This window comes from Ruditapes philippinarum, unplaced genomic scaffold, assembly GCF_026571515.1.
Source record: "Ruditapes philippinarum isolate M1 unplaced genomic scaffold, ASM2657151v2 ctg250_1_1_1_1, whole genome shotgun sequence".
NCBI lineage: Eukaryota > Metazoa > Mollusca > Bivalvia > Venerida > Veneridae > Ruditapes > Ruditapes philippinarum.
The window spans coordinates 95,359-112,537 of record NW_026860535.1 but is presented as its reverse complement, the minus strand read 5'-3'; the positions used below and the strand labels follow the sequence as shown (position 1 = coordinate 112,537).

Genomic DNA, 17,179 nt, shown 5'->3' with positions numbered 1-17,179 from the left:
AACAATATTTGGAATAATTTGATAGTGATAGCAGTAAACACTTAATATTGCTGCAGTAATAGCAGTGTTTGCTATCAGACAATCAGCAATAACAATATTTTCTATGAGAGTAAGACATGTGCAGTAATATCACTATTTTCTAAAATGCTCTGGTAGTTATAACAGTCCATATTGTATTTAACATCAATCGAGGGAAAACTTTCAACTATTATATTATCTTTTTTATTGACAACTTCAGCGTTGTGTGCATTGTACTTCTTGCATCAAGAGTCTCCTTTTGTATGAATTTTGTCACTGGCCGATGTAATAAGAAATTGTGTTGCATCACACAGACTTAACATGCTGCTGTCAACGCCATGAAGCCATTACATCAGATAAATAATTATAATATTTATCAAACATTTTAAATAGATGGCTACTGTTTTCTTGCAAACGCCAGCAATGTTTAAAATAGTATAAGATTTTCAAGTTCGTGTAACCTGTTTTATCTGGTATAAAAAGTCTACTGGCAACATATATGAGGTCAATGAATTTCAAATGTAGTATTATAGTTTGCAGGATATCCAGTAGACTCAGTCAATATACGAAAAAATCTTCTTTCGAAGTTTATTTTTACATGTCTAGTAGGGCGGAAATAAATTGAAATGTTGCAGGCTCGGTTTGATTTAGCCTGCTCAAGGTCAGTACAGGAAAGACTACTTCCACGCCCCTAGCACCGGCTTAAGCAGTATTTAACATTTAAACATGTAATGATCAGTAAAATTTTGAATTTATAAGCATCCGCAGATGTGTTCATATGGCGGTTATCATGGAACCTACAATGTGACACGTTGGTGCCATTCCATGAAAAGCGGTATGTGGTCCTCAAGTAAAAAACTGCTTTGCCCTAAACGAGAAAACAATAGGCGGAACTAAACAAAATGGAATTTTGAACTGGGCTCAGAGGTTATGAAGCCTGCATATCACAGATAATTAAGCTATCGAGACCAATTTAAAAAGCAGGCCACATATCCTAATTAAGGGTGATTATACAGTATTCAAGTATGGAAAACGGAACCATCCAAGTAGAAAAAGACAAATAAAAAGAACTACAAGCACAACAATAATTAAGATCGTGTTGAAGGATCTTTAAGGATCTTTAAAAGCATTTTTAACAGAAATTAATTACGACTTTAATGGATTTCTCAGTATTAAGATTCACTTAATTACTTGCATCATTTGTCGTCTCACTTAGAAACCCAAAAGAAAAAATAGAGGGGTCGAGTGTTACAGCCAGGCACAGACATCAACTGGCTGTCCTTTGAATATTGTAGACAAGACTAAATGCTTATCGTGCAGCACGACGTGGTTGAAGTTAATCACTCGCCATATATACTGGTCCGTGGCATATGCATCCGATATCTCTGCGACAAATATAGGTTTCCTCCGACTATAGACCTAGTAAGAATTCTGAAGAAAAAAAAAACCCATAAAATTACGAACATAGCATACTATGGTATTATACAATCATATATACATGTTATGTAAAATCATTGTTTAAATAAAAACAAATAAAAAAACTGAAATTATGGCAGTTTGATACGTATTCAAGGTTGAATTAGTTTTATTTCACTGCTTGTATAATTATAGATGTTTGTAATGACAATGTACTCTAACATGTTTTAAGTAACCAGACAATTTAATACGGAATAAGTACGGTTACAGTTAAGTCGCTGGTACGTGTCATACTATACACTTTAGACAAACCTGAATACTCTTCAATAGCTGTCATATTGCGGGAAAGAGAAAAAAAACAATATTATGGTTTTGTTATTTGGGTTCTTTAACGTTTAATACTGTTTTGATTTATGTGACAATGGGGTCGAAATCTTTGTCGCAAGAGTATGATTTTATTGAAGACGAAGATTCGCCTGTTAAAACTTACAGACCTCTCAGATCGCGTTTCAACAACAATGCAAAAAACACTTGTGACTCTTCATCCGCAGTGAAGAAAGATTTTAGTATTGAACATGTTGAAGTTGTGACTAAGCTAGAAAATTCCAACACAACAGAAAACATATCTACAAATTCCTCCCAAATACAAGGAAAAGTCATTTATATGTGTAGCAAATACTTGGTTGACAAAGCTGACCAAATGTTGAAAGTTCCAAAACGTGTTAGTAGTTTCTAAAGTATCTATTCTATCCATCATTACCCAAGCATTGTTACAGTTTTGCATTTCATGTGATGTTTAGCATTTCACTTGATTAAACATTTAGGTTACAAAAATGGTTTGTAATATATAAACTGGGTATTAGTCATCTACAATAGGATTAGCTGATAAGCCCAGTCTAAATTCACCTGGCATCACCTCACTGTAGTAGCATAAGTAAATACTGAATAGATCTAGAACACGAAAGTGCATTGCTTAATTCTTCTACCCATGCTGGCTGCATAGCAAGAATAATATAGCAGACATGACAAAGTTGTTGAGTAATCAGCCACTATTTCAATCAAAGGAGCTCCTCTGAGCCAGGGGTGGTAGATTACAAAATTTACATACGCATTTTTCCAGAAAGAGGGCAATGCTTAAATGGCCTGTTTATCTCTGTGGATAGTTTTGGAAATTTAAAGGTGATGTATTGTCATCATGTATATCATCTCCTTTGATGGTTCAGTGCTGTATATATATATGTCAGCCTTCACAAAATAAAACCTGAACAATTCATACATTTCAGGCAAGTCTTGTTTCGAGTTTAATAGAAGCATACAGTCTCTATAGATACCTCAGGTAATTTATATATATAACTGAATAGGGCTGCTTATAAATTGAATTATCTTAGACTAACCCATAGCAATTATGTTGAATATTTCAAAAAAATTTTGCTTTAAATGTTTTAAAAGGGGCATCAGTGGCCGAGTAGTTTAGGTTGTTGACTTCAAACCACTTGCAAGTTGCCTCTCACCACTGTATGTTTGAATCCAGGAACTTCGGATTCTTTTATGTGAGGAAGCTATCCAGCTAGCTTATAGAATGTGGTACCTGGCTGTGCCTGTAATGCATGGAGGCACCAGGTCTTCTTCCACCAGTAAAGCTGGAAATTGAAATTATGTATTTATGCCTATAATTGGTTACATAAATTATGCCAATAAGTTATGCCAATAAGATTAAAGAAGCCTTAACTATTCAGTTTTTGTCTTTCAGTGTTGTAGAGCCCAGGCCAGCAACATTTGATGAACTCTGTGTCTTTCATTCTGCGGATTACCTAGAATTCTTAAAGAAAATAAGTGGGCAAGATGATGATGAAAAACACGAAGAGGAAGCTCTACAGTATGGTTTAAGTATGTGTCTATCATATCCATGTTCATTACTGTGATATTTAATTGTAATCATTACTACACTGAATTTGTTTTATAGTTCATTTACAGGTTAAATGATTTTATAATCCAGATATACATGTAAACCCCCACTGTAAAGAGGTGAACTTCATATCACTTGCTCATTACTGCTGCAAGTTTGAATACTGTCAGGGACTTTTGATTGTTTCATGATAGGAAGCATTCAAGCTGGCTTACGGAAGGTAGGCAGTTCCTACTTTGGTGCCTGTCTGTTCCTGAAATAATGCACAACGTGGCATCTGGGGTCTTCCTCCACCAAAGTTGAAATATAACCTTTATGATTTAGGTGTGACTTTAAATTCAACAACTAAAAATTAAGCTAAATTTATCAAATTTGACATGTACAGTAAACTCCCCTTATACCAATATTCAATAGACTGCTGAATTGATATTGTTATAATCTGATAATGTTATATCCAACAGACAATCAGAGTTGGGACCACGTCAACGGCATCTTTATAAGTGGCATATTGTTATAAGTGGAGTTTACTTTACTTCATCAAGCAATACATGTATATACTATTGCCATTTTGTTTTGAAATGATCATAATTGGAATATAAAAATAAATTTTGAGCCATGTCATGACAAAACCAACATATTGCCTTTGCGACCAACATGGATCCAGACCAGCCTGCGCATCCTCGCAGTCTGATCAGGATCCATGCTGTGCCCTTACAAACCATTTTACAAGTAGAGAAACTAATAGCAAACAGCATGGATCCTAACCAGACTGGGCGGATGCACAGGCTGGTCTGGATCCATGCTGGTCGCAAACGCACAATGTTGGTTTTGTCATGGCGTGGCTCAATTCATGTTATAGGTTATGATTGTGCAGTACATCATGGTGTGTATGACTACACATGTATAGTGAGTGGTGCGAGTATACAGGCAGCTCAATCTCTCAATAACCATGCGGCAAATATTGCCATTAACTGGTATGGTGGATGGCATCATGGTAAAAAGTAGGTCACTTCAGTATAGATTTTGAGTTCCAAGCAGATGTGTTTATTATAAATACAGTTAAACTTTGTTGGCTCGAACTCAGATTGCTGGAATATTATGAAGAAATTACGTATTCAACGAACTGATGTACTTACAAACAGTTATGTTAGGGTATTTATCATTCAACTGATATAAGCTGCAAAACCCTCAGGCCTATGTTATAGTAAAATAGGATATAATACTTGATAAAAGTTTAACCTTGGTTGGCTGGAACTACGAATCTCTCGAACAAATTTGCACGTTTGAGGGAATGAAGTTTGACTGTATGTTATAATTTAAGTTGAACAATATTCTTCAGTTTAGTGCTGACATGTCTCTTATTTGAGAAAGTTAACTAGTTAGCTAACAAAATGCGGATGGTTTTACTCAGGTGCCCACTTGTGCCTAAAATACTGCATGAATGGGCACACACACACAAAAACAGTAATGCTGTATAATAACGCTGTCATGTTTATTCATCTTTCTTTGAATCCCTAATATGTAGATAGAAACAGAAAAACGAAGAATAAGAATTAAGTTTTCTTTTCATAATTCGGGTACAAAAAGGGTATCATTTTATAGACTCATGCTTTTACTTGGGATCCATCCATTATTAAGTTAAGCAAATATATATTTCGTTATGAAAAATAATGAAGTTAAACTGTCATCATTATAGTGCCTGTTCAATCTGCAAGACTGGCCTTGTCTCCACCAGTGGCTTATTGAGTCAGGCTGGCTGTAGTGCATAAAGGGAACTTGGATAAATAAAATACAGTGGAACCTCTTCAGAGTGGTCCCATGTACATCAACAGAATCAAATCTTCCATAACTAAGATTTTATCACTTAAGTTAAACTCTCTTAACCCATTACTTCATATACACGCCTTTTAACGCCTTTTTCACCCCCCCCCCCTTTTTGTTGTCTCAAATGATGAAAAAACGCCTTATTTAGGCCCCAAACACTTGTTTTTGTTTGAGAAATGTTGTTAAAAAAAGTGACCTCTTTTTCGGCGCGGCCCCCCAACCAAAAGATACATCAGGGGGTTGCCAGAAGGGGGATGTGCCCCCTTCTGTTTGGGGGGTTTGAAGGGGGGCGGAGTCCCCCTCATCGCCAAGAAAATTTTGGACTTGTGAGAGGCTGTAAATGACCCCAGATTGATCATAAGGTAACGTGTAACCAACGCTGAAAAGCATTTGACTCTATCTCAATCCATTGAAAAGTTGCAGCACTTTGAAATCAATTTTGATGGAAAAAATCAACGCAAAATAGTAATTTTTGGCAATTTTGAGATGTCCCCTCGTTGCCATGGTAACAGAAAATTTAAGCCTGAGCATGTTGTTTCAAGGGCAATGGTCCAGTCAACATTTGTGCCAAGTTTGATTAGTGTTGAAGCAGTTTTTATAGTATTATAGCAATTTGAACTTGTAACGGGAGACTTTTCAATGAAAACAGCCATTTTTCACAAAATGCTCATGAAGCAATGGGTTAAGCAACACCTTACAGCAACAACCTAGACCTTTACCTCCAAAGGGGTGTTGCTTTGCAGAGGTTGGACTTTTCAATTTTTTCAGGGATTATGCCTCAGGATTCTGCTATACAAACGATGCTGTGCTTGCCATTCTCAAACTGAGAGAACACTTCAGTCGTGTACTTTATGTTGATCTTGACCTTCATCATGGAGATGGTAACTATGACAGGCATTTATTTCTTAAGAGAAATGTTTTCTATTATCAGTCAGAATATTTGTGTATAAAATTATAAAGTCTTCATGATAAGAATGAATGATTACTAGTTTATTATTATTTGTCAGAGTAAGAATTTGGCTAATATTTAGTTTTATTTCCATCCATACAAATACATCTTATCAGCATGCACAATATTATAAGATTATTGTTAGAAATTAGTTTTTATCACATACCCATGCCAGTTTTGTGACCCTGTAAAAATGGTATTGCACGGCCGTGCATATATTTTGACGTGACATCATTTGCGTTATACAAATGAAGTGCAAAGAGATGCTGAATGTTAGTTACACTAACTAGCCTAGCGTCAAATTTTTGCACTTGATTTTTTATTATTTTGGGTATGTGATATATAGAATATGATATTCGTGTAACTTCAGTACTAAATTTATTGAACTTGTTGAATAAAACAAGATCATGCTCACCAGAGGCTCGCATAACATAATTTTATTCAACTCATTCAATAAATTTAGTATTGAACTTATACTCATGTAAATATCCTCTATTTATTATACATCCTGAAATTATTTGATTGCCCCTTTGTCTTTCTGTACTGTTTGTCATATCACCTTCATTGCTTGACTGATATATATTTGATGTGTTGGTGCCTCCAATAGGCCTTAATTGGCTTACGGAACGTCAGTGGTTCTGGAAGGGCACCTTAGGTCTTCCTCCACCAGTAAAGCTGGAATGTCGCAATATGACCTGTACTGTGTCAGTGTGATGTAAAACCCAATCAGTCAAACAAGCAAAGACTTTAACTGTGGTTGGGATTTCAGATTGATGGGGTCAAGGTTACTGAAGTGAAAAATATTGAGAATGGGACCAGTTTTTACATTCTGTCTGTCAATGTGGTGCCCAGAGTCTATCAATATTTCTAGAATTTTCCTGCATGCATGCTGTCAGTTCCTGAGACTGGGTATTATACCATTTCAGGGGTTGAGGAAGCTTTTTCTTCAACAAACAAGGTGATGACTGTATCTGTACACAAATATGCTGTAGGATTTTTTCCAGGTAAGTTTTATTTGAGGCATACTTAAGTAAGAATTAGTATTGATGGAATCTCTTACTAAAATGAGAATTTTACTTATATTTCACTTGAACAAACAAATATCTTTAATGTATTAGAAGAAAAACAACAATATGTTGGTGGCATGGCTGAGGAATTTGTACATCTGACTAGTACTCTAAGGATTGCTTACCATGTGGGTTCAACCAGCTGTTATTTCCTTGAGCAAGAAACTTTATATACTAATTGCTTAAAACAAGTTAGTTCCTACCACAGATTCAAGAATGTTTCTATAAGCTAACAGCTGCTAATATGAAACTAAAATAAATTTTATATAATTAAAAAAAAGTATTATGTTACAGGCAGTGGTAGTATTAAAGACATTGGCTATGGTAAAGGCAAATATTACAGTGTTAACATTCCATTGAAAGACGGAATTCAAGATACTGAATTTGCAACTCTAGTGTGTAGGTAGGTATCTTGTGTTGAAAGATTAATCCTGATTCACAATTAATTTAAGAAATGAACTTGACCTGTGATAAAGGAACTCCACTGTGATCTAAAAGCTGATAAACAAAATATTTGAAAATCATGCATAGATCAACTGGAATACTTAAAATGGAAAAATATGAAAATGTTCTCAAAAGAAAATATACTTAAGATTTATTTTTAGTGTGATTTAAGTCCGATATGAATAAAAGGTGTGTAAAACCAGGTAATTTTGCACAATAAAAGTGATCATTCTGGAACAACAGAGCGACTGAATGGTCTGAAAATTTGCTTACAAGCCTTATTGGTTATAAAAATCTTGAAATATTCCTAGTCCCTCAGGGCTCCAGATAAGATGCGTATACGTGTAAATTACGCAAACACGTTTATGCATTCAAAATAAAATTTAGGCCTATGAAAACGCACACAAAATTCAGGTTACGCATTGAGCAACATTTCTTTTGCATATAAAACGTAACCGAAAGTAAACTCGGTGATTATCTTATTTTTAATTTTGTCTGAACACTTTGCAAGCGTCTACCGGTAACTTCCTGTAGTTCCGACCATCATCGGTTGTTATCGTAGATATAGTATGGTGGTGGAATTAACTTCGTATGAATGCTTTGCAACGTCTAAGGGTAACTTCCTGTAGTTCCGACTATCATCGGTTGTTATCGTATGTATAGTAAGGTGGTGGAATTAACGCAATTTCATAAACATCCAGTACAATGTCGCTGTCAAAAGTTAAAACGATTGACTTGTATTTTCAGCCGAAAAACATCGACCCAAAAGTAACTGTGAAGGTTATTCTTAATGAAATAATTAGCGCTGCCACGTATGAGCAACAGAAACATGCCTCAGGTTCAGATAAAACGTATGCCGTTTGGAATGCAAGATTATAAACCAAGGGAGTCCAAAAAGCAAAAGAAATAACCTTGACATTACAATGTATCTTGTATTACAAGTATGGTAATGCAATAATCAAAATAAGCATAACAAGTGTTTTACTCTTTTACATACATTTTAAGGAGTAAAAATACTCCTGCCAAATTTCAGATTTCAAGTTTTACTCATTCACAAAAAAAATCAATGAGTAAATACTCATTGCCCTAAAAAATTATCTGGAGCCCTGTCCCTTCAAGTAAAAAACAAAACAAATCATTTTTGGGTGTCTTTAAGCACAGTTCAGTGTAGAGTCAAAACATTAGACAGGTCTGTAGCTTTAGATAAAACTTATAATGTTTGCACTAACTATCATTAAGATTTCTTCTGAAACTTTACACATGTCCTTGACAATCACAGGTTGTGATTGAAGATTACTAACCAAGACTTATTAGTCCCCTACCGGTTTAACCGGAGGGGACTTTAGGTTTACCCTCTGTCCGTCTGTCTGTCTGTCCGTCTGTCAGTCCGTCAGTCCGTCCGTCCACAAAACTGGATCCCGCGATAACGCAAAAAGTACTGAAAATATTTTTATGAAACTTGATATATGGATAGATGGCAGTATGGAGATTATGCACGTCTTTTTTTTTCTTCCTATGTTGAAAATTCTGGTTGCTATGGCAACAAATAGTCTGAAAATATGGCAAATTTAACACATAAACTGGATCCAGTGATAACTCAAAAAGTACTGAAAATATTTTTATGAAACTTGAAATATGGGTAGATGGCAGTCTGGAGATTATGCACATCTTTTTATTTTCTTCCTATGTTGAAAATTCTGGTTGCTATGGCAACAAATAGCCTGAATTTCAAGATTTCTGATTTAAATTTTTCAGCTTTTTCACTATATGTTCTTTATTTCTTAAGGTGTTTACTTCAAACTTTAAATATAAGTTCCTGGTCATCAACCACATCATATGTGACAAGGTTTATAACTCTAGCACAAAAAAATATTAATATTACCTCCCTTGAACTTAGATTTTTTAGGGGAAAAAATGTTGTCTTTTTTAAATAACTTCTTTATTTCCTAATGTATCTACTTCAAACTTCATATATATGTTTCTTATTATCACTCGACATTTTTGAGAAGGTTAAATACTCTAGCAAGACTATTTCCAGAATTATGTCCCCCTTGAACTTAGATTTTTTTCGAGAAACTGGTATTTTCACTCCAACTTCTTCATTCCTTACAGGATTTACTTTAAAATCCCACATCGTAATAATATGACAAGGTTGTATAAACATAATTTCCTTACTAAGCATGGAAACTTAACACATTACTGTGATATAAACAAACTTATTTTATTATGTTTTGTGGTTGATATTTTCAAATACAGACTTCATCCTCAAATTCATTATAAATGGCAATACACAGGAGTGTATGACAATTAAAGAACTTTTTGAGGGACCGGTAGGGGACTACTGTATTGCCCGCAATACTATCAAATGCTTGTTACTTAAGGTTTAATTACTCCTGAACTTTGTGTTTGGCATTGAGTAGAAACAAAAAAATATATTTTGCATATCTTTTGTTTTTCAGAGTGTTAGTAAAAGTGAAAGAGAAGTTTGATCCTGAAGTAGTAGTTTGTCAATGTGGAGCAGACGGGTTGGCAGGAGATCCTAATGAGTCATTTAACCTAACACCCCTTTCACTGGGAAAATGTGTCTATACTTTAAAATCATGGAAACTTCCAATTTTACTGCTTGGAGGAGGTAAAATTACTTTCATGTCTGTCTGTTTAAGAAATACATTATGTCAGATAGTCAGTACCTATTATTTTTAGTCTCTAGACTTTCTTTTAATTTAATGAATAAATTGAAAAATAAATATACATTATTAACTGAAGGTAACTAGATAGGATAAATCCTATCTTCCTCAAAGCCTCCGAACAATCATGTAAACATACATTTGTTCAATTACTGTATAGCGCATTATATCTGCGGTGTCAAATGTTGGCATTTTTTAAAGTGTTTTGAATTGGCGGGGTCATAAATTGGCGCAAACGCTTTTAGACCGCCAAATTAAAACACTTGTTGGCATAAATATGGGGTCATGAATTGGTGATTACAAATAAAGAATAAAAAAAATAAATAAAAATAACACCGGTCACGCAGTAGTTGACTGTCCTCGTTTATTTTACGGCATACAGTATACCTATGCTTGGTCACCTTTATCTTTACATCGTGCTAATTCTTATAATAAACTGGGATCAGACAGGTGTAAATATGGTACCGTGTGGTAACTGGACCATGGAAGAGGAAGGTATGCCCTATTATCCTGCAGTCTTTAAAGCGTGAAAAATTGTTCACGGTCACCACAACTGATTGCTATATAATTACAGTTATCATTAGTTTTATTTCAAATTATGAAACATAACAGTGAAAACAAAACAAATACTAGTTTACTTAAATTCGATAATAAATGACATTTAGATTTGTTTCTCGTCGTGTGATCATCTTCGTAATAAATACAGTATATAGATATATAATTAAATGAGTTTCGTACCAAGACTTAAAAATAAACAAATTCTTTTCAGCTTACTTGTAATGTTTATTTTTATTACAAATAATCAAGGGAGATTACTTGGACAAACCAAAGCTATTTTACCATGAGTTGTCTACCTTTCAAAGAATAATGGCGATGATCTAAAATGGCAGTGCTTTAAATTGGTGGTGTTTTGAATTGGCGCTACTGACCCTGACCGCCAATATAGCCAAATATAAACCCCCGCCAAAATAAGTACTTATACAGTACTTAAAACAAAATTAAACATCAAACTTAGGGCTGTCATTGATGGAAACTTTTGTATCGATATATCAAGAGACAAATATCAGCAATACATTGATATATCAACTCTGACAGTAGATTCAATGAAAAACATTTAGGTATATATATGTGTTTTAATTTGGGATCATGGTGTTATGCATGCTTGTATTACGCATCACAAATAGTACATACTAGCAGAAAGTTTGTTTTTTCTGTTATTCTTGTCACTGACATTTAAAAACGGAGTTTAAAGTTCAAGTTAGCCAAGAAAACTAGAAATAAGTGACTTCTCTTACAAGCCAAAATAATGAGGTATATAAACTACCAGATATAATTTTTTTTAGCTTGTATGGATATGTGAAAGTGTGTATCGATAATGTATGGGATGATGAATATCGATGATATATCAATATCGCAATATTCAATGACAGCCCTAATCAAACTAGCAACGAAAGAAGAAATAATATTTTTATTTGTATGATTTAAGGTGGTTATAATCATGAGAACACAGCTCGATGTTGGACATATCTGACAGGTGTAGCTGTAGGTAGAAAACTTAGTAACGATCTTCCGGAACATAGAGTAAGTGTACAGTAGATTATGCAGAAATATGAAAATAAAACCACAAGAACTGTGTGATAGTTACTTCAATTCTGTGCATTATATGGCAGAAATGAAAATTAAAAGCAATATGTGTGTTACTGCACTTATTAACAATGATAAATAACAAAAGTCATCTTCAATATGGTAGCCCCAGGCGTTCACAAAGAAAAGATCAGGATCAGGATCAAGTGATCCTGATTTTATTTTCATTGTTTTATGTTCCTAAAATTTATCATATTTTGCTAGAATTAAATGGTACATATTCAAAATGTAAGAAAATGCTGATTTACAACGAAACCAACCTTTTTTTGGATAAGCACAGCAAATTACAAAACAAATACAAAAATAATCGGATCAAAATAAGGATCAATTTTAGGATCAAGATCAATATTTGGATCAACTGTAAAATGCTGGTATCTTACAAAAATAACAATAAATTTATTCTAAAATTTCGTAAACATGTTATTTCAAGTCCAGTTTTATCAAGTTGATATTATTAATACTTAATCTATGAGGATATGCAAGGGAAAATATATGAGTTTTTTAATTTGATCCTGATCTTGATCCTGATCCTTAAATCTTTGTGAACACGGGGCCAGGTTGTCATTCTAACAAATGATCTTTAAAAGTTTATTCTTGCCTGGAAATTTGTAGGGGGAGGCAAATATCCATTTACCCAGATTTGCTTAGTGACTTCAACACTTGAATTTGGCTTTCTTGAAATAAACTTGAATCTTAAAGACATTGAATGGGCTGTGGCCTTTCAAAATCAACTGGAGTCAAGTAAAATTCCTGATCAAAATGCTTTTAATTCTTATTTCATCATTCTAATGAAATTATTATTCTTATTAATTAAAATATGTGTATGTTGTGTTAATTATGATATATTAAGATATATGTGTAATATATTACATTCTGTAATGCATTTAACATTGTTTTAAGCAAATTTTCCAGTATAAATGTTTTGATTAACAGTATATATTTCAGTATTTGATGAATTATGGACCAGGGTATGAACTAAATATTGCAGCAGGTAATATGAGGGATCAGAACTCCCGTGATTATCTTCAAGCAGTATATAGTGATATTTTATGTAAGTATTATGTCAACAAACATTGCACACTATTTATAGGTTTATTTTTCTTACTGAATAACACAAGACATTTCTTTGACATAAGTTGGATTTTTTTTCTCAAAAATATAGAAATACAATCATTCTGAAGATAAAATATGTTTTAGATCTGTGAAATAATAACATTTCCTAGCTTAAAATTCATCTTGTTGTTTATTCAATATTGGCAATGGTTTTGTCACTGATTATTATCAAATATTTTTCACAAATTAAGCCATATACCCTTTGAATTGTTAATAATCAAAGAGGCCATGGTTCTACTGAAAATTACCATTTGACCTTTACACATAATTGACAGGTTATATGGCTGAATATAAACTGTTGATTGTTATATAAACTTGGCCTAGTTGTTTGTATTATATAAGCTAAAATCCCAGTTATATAGTGGGCCATATAACCTGTCATTTTTTTTTTTATATTTAATGAAGTACAAACTCAACTTTTCAACATTGATTTACCACTCATATTTGGTGGGTATCTGCACTTTGTTCAGACAATTAAAAGAACAGATTTTATTTTACAGACACTTCATACATTAGAGAAATAAACTAGTAAGCAAATTAATTTTCAAAGGTTAAATTGTTAACCAGGTTTTTTAACCAGGTTTTCCGAAGGAAAAAACTGGTTATTAGATTGAGGTATGTCGGCGGGCGGACGGGCGGGCGGGCGTAAACAATTTCTTCTGTGCGCAACTCCTCCTACATTTCTCAACGGATTTTGACCAAACTTTCACAGAAGCTTTGTCATCAAGTGCCCTGGCGCATATTGTCGGGGTTTTGCGATTAGATAATATTTGACCTAATTATGGCCCTTTGTTTTTTTTCCTTATATAGAATATATAGTGAACAATTTCTTCTGTGCGCAACTCCTCCTACATTTCTCAACGGATTTTGACCAAACTTTCTCAGAAGCTTTGTCATCAAGTGCCCTGACACATATTGTCAGGGTTTTGCAATTGGTATATATTTGACCTAATTATGGCCCTTTGTTTTTTTTCATTATATAGAATATATAGTGAACAATTTCTTCTGTGCGCAACTCCTCCTACATTTCTCAACGGATTTTGACCAAACTTTCACAGAAGCTCTGTCATCAAGTGCCCTGGCGATTATTGTCGGGGTTTTGCGATTAGATAATATTTGACCTAATTATGGCCCTTTGTTTTTTTTCCTTATATAGAATATATAGTGAACAATTTCTACAGTGCGCAACTTCTCCTACATTTCTCAACGGATTTTGACCAAACTTTTACAGAAGCTTTGTCATCAAGTGCCCTGGCGCATATTGTCAGGGTTTTGTGATTGGATAATATTTGACCTCAATATGGCCCTTTGTTTTTTTTCCTTATACAGAATTGAACAAATTCTTCTGTGCTGAACTCTTCCTACATTTCTCAATGGATTTTGTTCAAACTTTCACAGAAGCTTTGTCATCAAGTGCCCTAGCACATATTGTCGGGGTTTTGTGATTGGATAATTTTTTACCTAATTATGGCCCTTTGTTTTTTTTCCTTATACAGAATATATATAGTGAACACTTCTTCTGTGCACAATTCCTCCTACATTATTCATGTTTTACATTGCACATAGTTACATTGTTTGTTGCTTGTATTTGTATTTCAAATACAACATATTTATCTACAATGGTGATAATTGAAAACCTGGTTTCATGGCATTGCCATGTTTCTTGTTTTATATTGTTTAAAAACAAAACACTTTTTTTGTTATAGATAATCTTAACCAGCTACCGAGTGGAGAACACTGAGCTTTATAATTTCATGAGCTGACATGAAAGAACTTCAAAACTGAGCTTGACATACTTATGAGCTTACAGTGGAGAAATTTAAAATTGAATCTACCAGTGGAAAACATTAAACTTTGACCTACTTTATGAGCTTACAGTGAAAAACGTTATACTTTGACCTACTTTATGAGCTTACAACTTGGATCTTTTTTATAAGCTTACAGAGGAAAATATTAAAATTTGACCTACTTTTTAAGCTTACAGAGGAAAATATTAAAATTTGACCTACTTTTTAAGCTTACAGAGGAAAATATTAAAATTTGACCTACTTTATGAGCTTACAGTGGAAAATGTTTTACTTGGATCTACTTTATTAGCTTACAACTTGGATCTTTTTTATAAGCTTACAGAGGAAAATATTAAAATTTGACCTACTTTATTAGCTTACAGTGGAAAATTATATTTTGATCTACTTTTTCAGCTAACATTGGAAAATTTTAAACTTTGACCTACTTTATAAGCTTATACAGTAGAAAACGTAAAAACTTTGATCTACTTCACAGCTTACAGTGGAAAATGTTTAACTTTGACTTCTATATCAGCTTACAGTGGAAAATGTTATACTTTGACCTATTTTATTAGCCTACAGTCGAAAACGTTAAGCTTTGACCTCCTTATACAGCTTGCAGTGGTAAATGTTAAACTTTGACCTACTTAATCAGCTTACAGTGGAAAATGTTAAACTTTGACCTACTTAATCAGCTTACAGTGGAAAATGTTAAACTTTGACCTACTTAATCAGCTTACAGTGGAAAATGTTAAACTTTGACCTACTTAATCAGCTTACAGTGGAAAATGTTAAACTTTGACCTACTTAATCAGCTTACAGAGGAAAATGTTAAACTTTGACCTACTTAATCAGCTTGCAGTGGAAAATGTTAAACTTTGACCTACTTAATCAGCTTACAGAGGAAAATATTAAACTTTGACCTACTTAATCAGCTTGCAGTGGAAAATGTTAAACTTTGACCTACTTAATCAGCTTACAGTGGAAAATGTTAAACTTTGACCTACTTAATCAGCTTACAGTGGAAAATGTTAAACTTTGACCTACTTAATCAGCTTACAGTGGAAAATGTTAAACTTTGACCTACTTAATCAGCTTACAGAGGAAAATATTAAACTTTGACCTACTTAATCAGCTTACAGTGGAAAATGTATTGATCTTCTTTATAAGCTTACTTTTTAGAACATGTACCTCTAAGTCACTTGAAAAGCTTATCATGTTAAATGGTATTGAAGCTTATGGCATATGGTTTAATTTTCAAGATAATAAAATGCACAGTAACTGAAATGAGATTTGATAAGTGCTGATTATTATATGAGATAAATTAATATTGTTAATAAAAATACATTTTTATATAATTATGAATAATTTTGACATTTATGATTTTGTTATTTTTTATGCCATCAAAGTAATTAAACTATCTTTTTGGGGGCTAATTTATTATTAACTTCAGTTATTTTTCTTTTCAGAATGTGAAATTTTCTTCTATTTATCTTCATGCCAATAGGCATTCTATCAATATAAACGATAATTTCCAAACTATACCCCCTATATAGTATTAAAAACACATTTTGTCACATATTCATATTGTTCCAATAGAATTTGAAGTTCTATCACTACCTACAGTAAAATAGATATAAAAAAACTTATTTTATCAGATAAAATGGGTATAAACCATTGTTCAATAATTTGGCGGCCATCTTGGACTTCTCAAGGCGTACCATGAATTTTACAGGTCTACCTTAATTTTTGTAAACTTCAAATATGTGGTATAACATTTATCCATGGACCTTTTTTTGCACACAAGGTCGTCAGTGACTACTATTTTTAATTCCTTTTTTATTGGCTCGACTTGACTTCGAAGGAAAAAACGCTATTACAGTCATGCTTGTTGCCGGACTGATCTTGACCTTCACCTATTGATTCACTACAAAAACTGCCAATGATGATAAATTATAATGTGATGTGACCTTGACTGTCAAGGTCAAGTATTAACCTTTTTACCTGATATAGACGTTTTTCGACGGCTTTTTGCCCCCCCCCCTTTTTATGCCACCGCAGCATCTGCGATGCGGTGGCATATAGCGATTCACCTGTGTGTGTGTGTGTATGTTTGTGTGTGTGTGTGTTATAAAGATTATATAGTGAACTTAAAAAATCTTCTTGTGAAAAACCACTAGTCCAATTTCAACCAAACTTGGCAGGATTATATAGTGAACTTAAAAAATCTTCTTGTGAAAAACCACTAGTCCAATTTCAACCAAACTTGACAGGATTGATCCTTGGGTGAAGGGCTTCCAAAGTTGTTCAAATAATTTCATTCC

At 33.5% G+C, this 17,179-nt stretch overlaps 1 protein-coding gene across 1 annotated transcript; it reads left to right on the top strand.

Annotated features, from left to right (window-relative positions):
- The first annotated feature begins 1,759 nt into the window (after window positions 1–1,759).
- LOC132760493 (histone deacetylase 8-like) lies at window positions 1,760–16,233 on the top strand. Its single transcript, XM_060752476.1, has 11 exons — window positions 1,760–2,155; window positions 2,718–2,770; window positions 3,185–3,321; window positions 4,200–4,341; window positions 5,933–6,045; window positions 7,040–7,117; window positions 7,475–7,583; window positions 10,084–10,256; window positions 11,798–11,892; window positions 12,901–13,006; window positions 14,775–16,233. The coding sequence occupies exons 1-11, from the start codon at window positions 1,856–1,858 to the stop codon at window positions 14,807–14,809; spliced, it is 1,341 nt and encodes a 446-aa protein (XP_060608459.1). The 5' UTR covers window positions 1,760–1,855; the 3' UTR covers window positions 14,810–16,233.
- The last annotated feature ends 946 nt before the right edge of the window (window positions 16,234–17,179 follow it).